The sequence below is a fragment of the Pseudorca crassidens genome, chromosome 3 (genome assembly GCF_039906515.1).
Source record: "Pseudorca crassidens isolate mPseCra1 chromosome 3, mPseCra1.hap1, whole genome shotgun sequence".
Taxonomy (NCBI): Eukaryota; Metazoa; Chordata; class Mammalia; order Artiodactyla; family Delphinidae; genus Pseudorca; species Pseudorca crassidens.
The window spans coordinates 109478178-109485254 of NC_090298.1; the positions used below are offsets into that span (position 1 = coordinate 109478178).

Sequence of the window (7077 nt, forward strand, 5' to 3'; positions counted from 1 at the left end):
CCCGCCCCTGCCTGAGCTGAATACTTTAAATCTGAACTTTTTTTTTTTAATTCTTATTTTTCTTCCACACTTTAAAGTTGAAATATAGTTAATGTACAATATTATATGTTATAGGTGTACAGTACAGTGATTCACAAAATTTAAAACTTATACTCATTTATAGTTATTATAAAATATTGGCTATATTCCCCTTGTTGTACAGCATATCCTTGTAGCTTATTTTATACCTCATAGTTTGTACCTCTTACTCCCCTACTTCTATATTGCCCCTCCCCGCTTTTCTCTCCTCACGGGTAACCACTAGTTTGTTCTCTATATTTGTTAGTCTGCTTCCTTTGTTATATTCACTAGCTTGTATTTCTTAGATTCCACATATGAGTAATACAATATAGTATATCTTTCTCTGTTAGACTTATTTCACATAGCATAATGCCCTCCGTGTCCATCCATGCTGCTGCAAATGGCAAAATGTCATTATTTTTCATGGCTGAGTAACATTCCACTGGGTATATATATGTACCACATTTTCTTTATCCATTCATCTGTTGATGGACACTTAGGTTGCTTCCATATCTTGGCAATTAAATCAGAGCTTCTTAAATGTCATGTGAATCACCTGAGGACCTGGTCAAAAGGCAATTTTTGAATCAGAAAGTCTGGGGTGAAGTCTGAGGGTCTGCACTTCACACAAGCCCCCAGCTGATGGTGAAGCTGCAGGTCCGAGGTCCAAGCTGAGTAGGAAGGCTTTATGTCTATCTCTGCCCACAAGATGGTGCATCTCTTAAGGAGAGGAACGGTATCTGCTTTATTCACAGTGCGTGCACAAAGCAAGTGCTTCGTAAGTTTGTTGAATGAATTGTTCTTAGTGGGTACCCAGTCCTAAGGCTCCCTACTTGTTTCTGTTGCCTCATTTCACTCATGCCTTTGAGACACTCCCCTTGCTTTTTGAGGATGCTCTGGGCCCAGATCCAAGGGCTGAGCTAGGAGCCACGTATATCGGCCACAGGCATTATTCTCATTATTTCCTTGCATCACAGCCTCTTCACCTGCCTCTGCTGCAACCACATCTTGGTCCTTGTCTTCACCAGATCTCCATCTGCTCAGAAGCCTGAAACACCCAAATTCCCCCGCCTCAGCATAACCTCCTATCCTTCATCTCCCCACACGGATCATATCACACTGCACCCCAGCCCCTGGCATTTCCATTCTGTCTCTCTTCTCCCCCACCACCACAGCCCCAATCATCTCAAAGAACTCTTCCCCATGTCCCTGTTACACTTATTCCTTTACCAACACCCCCTGCCCTGGGCCTGTGTCAGGGCCTGACATGCCCCATGGGGCAGCAGTTTACCTCTTCCTTCAGGGTCTGCCCTCTAAGCCTCCCACCTTCCTAGTTTGCCTGCTTCCCATCTGGCTGCTGCTTCTCTGATTCTTTGTGGACTCTCCCGTGGTCTATCCCTGCCCTCTGCCCTGTTCAGCAAACCCTTCCTTCTGGCCTGCATCTGCCAAATCACACTTCAGCACAGACTGGGATCCAGACCCCTGAGACACAACTCTCTCCTTTGGTCACTGGACCGCATCACCAGAGGCCCAGCATGAAACCTCTCTTCCTTTCCCTCGCCCTTCAGACCTTGTCAATCCCACCACCTAAACCTACCCAGGCCAGCCCCCTCCTCCTACTTCCCACTGACATCTTCCTCAAGGGCCCCCATCAACGGGCCCCTGAGCCCAGCTCCTCTGTGCTACCAGAGGGACTGCCCAGGGCCTGCAGCCAGGCCTCCACCAGGGGCTAACATCCCACAGCACAGGGCAGAGTTGGGCTGTGCTGTTATCACACCAATAAGAGAATGGGCGTCTGGTGCCTGAGCTCCATCTGCCACCCACCAGGAACAGAGAGTGTAGAGGAGAAGCTGCCCAAAGCCCGGGAGGCAAACCACTGGGGGCTTTAACACCAGTAATTCAGTGCTAGGAGTGGGTATCAAGAGATGTGCTCTCAGTGGACGAGCCCACAGGTGGATGGTTAGCCATGTGACCGGCTGCCAGACAAACTCTTGCCTGTTCCACTGGGCCTTCACCTGGCCACCCATGCAGAACCAGGCAGTGCCAGGTGGGGCGGGCAGCAGAGGGTCAGGGCTGTCCAGGGGATGGCAGGACCAGGTCCCACTGGGCAGGAGGCTCAAGGGAGCTCAGAGTCAGGGGGCCGCTCCCCTGTCAGACAGGTCCTTTTACCTGTCCCCACTCTGCCCAGTGACCTGCCTGTCTCTTAGCCTCCTTTGCAAGATGAGGAGATACCCTGTAATTTTTTTTTTCCAAGTTTCACTGATTTTGAGTACTAAAAAGTGATGAATAAGTCTGTGGTTTGCTATGGAGGTTCCATGTCAGATAAAGATTCTTCTGAAGCCCGCCCGCCACACCCCCGCTTGCCCGCGGCACGGGCCTGCTGCATAAAAGACGGCGGCTGTCTCAGACACTTCATAATGCCACGAAGGACCCGGACAAGACAGAATCCATCCTGCCAGCCCAAACATGCGCAGCCTCCCCATCCTGCATTGGCTCCTGTTCCTGCTCACACTCCACACCCCTCAGGCACAAGGGGCACCGGTCAAGACACCAGGAACCCAACAATGCTATGTACTCAACCTGATCCGGGAAATTATAAATGAGCTAGACAAGCTACCTGTGGCTTCAGAAGTGAGTAGCTGGGATAAGGTTGGCAAGGGGCAGGGAAGGGCTGGCAGGTGCCTCAGGCCAACAGGACTCATGGGCTCTCTCCCTCTGCCCCTACAGGACTTCTTGAACTCAAACGAAAAGAGGAGGCTGATGGTAAGAGTTCAGCCCCACAAATGGGTGCACTTGGGTGGGTCCCCATTCACCTCCTGCCTGGGTGACCTCAGGCGTGTCACTTCACCTTGACTAGCTTCGGTGTTTTCATCTGTAAATAGGGTTAACAGCACCTGTCTCAGTGGGGTTGTTGTGAGGATTAAATGCACACTGTGTGTCAAGTTCCCAGACCGGCCTCTGGTGCTTAGCAGCTGCTCAACACATTTCCCCCGTCATGGCTATAATAATGAAAATGATTTCTTTTTAAATTACAAAATGAAAAGGCAGTTCTAGATGAACAATATGACAGGTTTTAAGCTCAGTTTTCAGTGGAGCATCCTCTGGGATGGCAGACTAAAATTTCCCTCAGGATCATGTTTGCTTCCCTCCTTTTCCTTGAATAATTGTCGTATTTTCAACTCTGATCAGCCCTAGTTATCATCATTTATAGCTATTTTTCCTAAAGTGGTTATCTCACTTTTGCTTGCATGGCATTATTTGGGTAAAACAAGAGGTGGAATCTCTCCTGAGTTTACTGGCCATTTGTATTCCCCCTCTCTTAGGCACTCACAGTTCACACACTGCACCCGTTTCCATGCTGGGGCCTCTGTGACTGTCTTCCTGATTTCTAGGAGCCCTTAATTCAGTCAAGGCCTCTTGCTGCAAATATTTCCCTTGGCCAACCCTTTGCCTTTTTAGAGCCTGTTTTGGGAAATTCTTTCTCCCCAAGTGCAGAAAGATCCACCCAGGCCCTTCATGCAGCTCACAGGAGGCTCGGGATGTGGGTGACATAAGGCTTGCCTGGGGTGTGCACTCACCTCTAGGCCTGTGCCCTTCAGAGCAGTTCAGGGACCCACCTGGGGCAAGAAGGGGACAAGGAGGGGATTGTCCAGGCATGTCCCTGAAAGCACGCTTGGAAAACTGTGGGGATGACTTCAGCCCAGCCATGGGAAGGACACTCTCCAACCTTTCCCCACTTACATGAATGCTTTGTCCCCTTAGAAAACAAGGCTCTGGACGCCAAACCTGGAAGAATTCCTGACATTTGCCACAAATTCCCTTGGAAAGGATTCGAAAATCAAGAAAAATCTTAAGGTATGTGAAGCTGTCAAGGGTTTTGTCATTCCTGCCTTGGCCCTGCCCTGCCTCTGGGGAGGAGGGTAGCAGGTCCTGCTTCTTTTCCAGCCAAGTCTCTGACTGTCTGCTTCGGTCTCTTCCCACAGGAAATCCAGCCAATCCTGCCCACAACCACGTCCACGGTAAGCTGCCCCCTAGAGGTCCCTGCAGGTGATGCCCTCAGCTATGACCTGACCCCAGCCTGTCATCCACCTTCCAACCTGGCTCCATCTAATGCCACCTTCTTGGTTTCTTCATAGGAAGAGCCAATCCTTATTGAGAAGGATAACTTGGGTGATTTCCGGGTGAAACTGAAGGAATATCTGTCTGCCATTAGAGACTCTCTGAATTGTAAGAACACATAGAGCCCTAACGTCTGAAGTCCGAAGCTCAGATCCCTCTCTGGAGCCTCGGAACGTCAGTAACAGCAGATGTCCTAAGTTTCTTGGATGTCTCTCGCATAGTCCGGGACTGGAAGAATTTCATTTTCTCCTGTGGAGTCAGACTAATTGTTAATTACCTAATTCCTGAAATGTGCAGCCCCCATTTGTCCTTCTGTGATTATTCTCATTTTTATTTTATTGAGACTATTTATTTATGTATTTATTTATTACCTTGTGCAATGTGAAGGGTATTTATTTTAGCAGAGGAGCCATGTCTTGCTCCTTCTGAACAAGATTCAAGATGGGGACTTCGGGGCATGTTCATTTGTACCTCAGGTTTTAAACTGGTTTCTATACATCTGTGAAAATAAACCACACTTTCTGAACAAATGCTTTGTTGCTAGTGTCTCATTTTTACTCAGGTCTTAGTAACTCTCTTGCCTGATGATTTAACATACCTCCCTACCACCAGATGGGCCTGGAACCCACACCCTGGCAATCTGTGGTCCACTGGGGAGCCAGATTGAGTTTTAGAAAATGCAAATATGACCATGTTGGTTTATACTTCATTTTCCAGTCCTCAGGGTCTTCTGGACCTTGTCCAGATCATTAGGGTAGCATAAAAGGCCTGGTTCCATCCAGTGCTTCTATTTCCTTTCTCCCACAGCTACCTACCTCCTTGATGCTCCAGGTAACAGAAGCGCTGTGGCTTCCTAGAGGAACCACACACCTTGCTTCCTACCTCTAAACCTTTACCCACACTGTAACCTCAGCCTCACATGCCCTGATCCTGACTCAACACGCCCAGGTTCATTTAAAGAAGCTGTTAACTACCTGAAGTAACAAGTAACACTCTGATTACTTAAAGAGCCCTTTTCCAGCACGTTTTCTAATGCATAGTCATTAAAGGGATGAATGAAGGTAGAGAAAAAGAAGGTGCAATGTAGTTTTTGAATTAGATCAGACTGAAATCTTTCTTATTAAAGTAGACAAGAAATAACATAATAAAGACAAGTCAGACAAAAACAGTCTCCTGTATCTTATAAAGGATGCGAAAATGTGTGCAGTAATTTTTTTTTTTTAATTTACTATAAAGTGTCTGTGCTTAGGGGGATTTGGAATCCTATTGAAAAAGAAAAAATGAATACATGGAGGAAAAAAAGACCAGCTCAAATGTTGCATACCTCTGGGTTATCCACACTACTCCAGGACAGAGCTCTTCTCTGAAACAGGTGCGTAGGCAGGGACCCACTGGAAGGACAGCCAGTGTGGCCCCGAGGTGGCACAGACTGACCTGAATGATGGAGACTGGGGCATCACTGAATGTGGCTTCAGTCTGCCACCTGACCGTTGGGGTCCCACTGACCCTTTCGCTCTGAGTGCCTCCCTCTCTGGTTCCCCTGCACCCTGCCCAGGTGCACTTCCTCCAGTCTGGGGGTTCAGGGGAGAAGAGGCAGAGCAAACTTTCCTGTCACCATGCTAAGGAGTAATGTCATCCTCTCTGACTCCTCACAAGTCCCATAAGAGCTTTGGGTGCTGAAAACCTATGGGTCAGGCCCTCTACTGGACACTGGGAATATGGCAGTGACTAGACAGATGGAAGGTATCCAGGGAGCTTGCTTTAGATTGAATGGCCTGGGAAGGTCTTTCTGAGGAGGGGACATATAGGTTGAAACCTGAATGACAAGAAAGGGCCAGTCATGCAGCAATCAGGGAGGAAGGAACTCTGGAAAGAGGGAACAACAGCCAGTGCCTGGAGACTGAAATGTGCTGAGAGCACTCATGGAACAGAAGGAAGAGCCCACAATTCTCCCTCAGTTTCTCTCCCTTCCCTCCTCAGGCTTTATAAAAATTCAAAACCTACATTGGTGTGTATATTTTTTTTCCTGAAAATAAAAACCTCATGAAATTGTCATAGTGTACACATTTTTTTCTTTTTTTCTTATTGTCTACATACCAGAGTTTTTTAAATGTTGTATTTTAATTGTTCACATTTTATTTTAAAAATATTACTTAGAATTACCTTGTGCTTAAAAATGAATATACTGTAGAAAAGAGACATTCTCATTTATTATTGATGAAAGTGTAAAATTTTCAAGCTCTTTGAAAGGTAAGCTGCTATTATCTACTTAAATGTGACAGGCATACCTTGTGATTATTTGTTATATACATACGTGTGTATATATGAGCACAAATAATTATTACTCTATTGATATATGTTTTATAATAATAATCTATATGTCCTTTAATAGATAATTTGTTAAATAACATAGTTATGAAGTGGATGCTATCTGGTTTCTGACTATAGGCACATTTATGTATTTGTCTAGCTATCTACCTCCCTCACTTTATATCTGTATATTTTGTTATAAAATTAACTACTTCATGCTTAAGAATGGGAAAAAAGAAAGATATAAAACAGTGTGAAACTATCTACCATTTGTGTTAATAAAAAAATTTAAAAAAACCCCCAAAACCCAAAACCACAACCTGTGTTAGTGGCGAATGACTGCAGGAGGTGGGGGTCAGTGGTCAGGTCAGACAACACAGACTTGGTGTAGAAAGATCAGAGGACATGGAGTATAGGCAGGACCTGGGTGGAGGTGACATGCTTGAGAAGGGGGTGGGCCTTTTCAGGTTTCCTGGGGGCTTTTCATTGCCCTTCTTGTACAGCAGTCCAGCCTGCTTCAGGCTGAAGTGGGACGAACATGAGCCCAGCACACTCAGGCTCATCCTTGACCCCAAACCTCAGACCCTG

The 7077-nt window shown here is 46.5% G+C and overlaps 1 protein-coding gene across 1 annotated transcript; it reads left to right on the forward strand.

Moving 5' to 3' along the window:
* The first annotated feature begins 2526 nt into the window (after positions 1-2526).
* IL3 (interleukin 3) lies at positions 2527-4301 on the forward strand. The gene is made up of 4 exons (XM_067730227.1): positions 2527-2691; positions 3823-3915; positions 4044-4079; positions 4197-4301. Exons 1-4 carry the CDS (start codon positions 2527-2529, stop codon positions 4299-4301), a joined length of 399 nt encoding a protein of 132 aa, XP_067586328.1.
* The last annotated feature ends 2776 nt before the right edge of the window (positions 4302-7077 follow it).

What these genes read in the sequence shown, in the direction of transcription:
- IL3 (XM_067730227.1), top strand. Translation starts at nt 2,527, where the DNA reads ATGCGCAGCCTCCCCATCCTGCATTGGCTCCTGTTCCTGCTCACACTC. An exon ending in AAATCAAGAAAAATCTTAAG is followed by an intron (nt 3,916 to 4,043) that starts GTATGTGAAGCT and finishes CTCTTCCCACAG; the next exon opens with GAAATCCAGCCAATCCTGCC. An exon ending in TGCCCACAACCACGTCCACG is followed by an intron (nt 4,080 to 4,196) that starts GTAAGCTGCCCC and finishes GTTTCTTCATAG; the next exon opens with GAAGAGCCAATCCTTATTGA.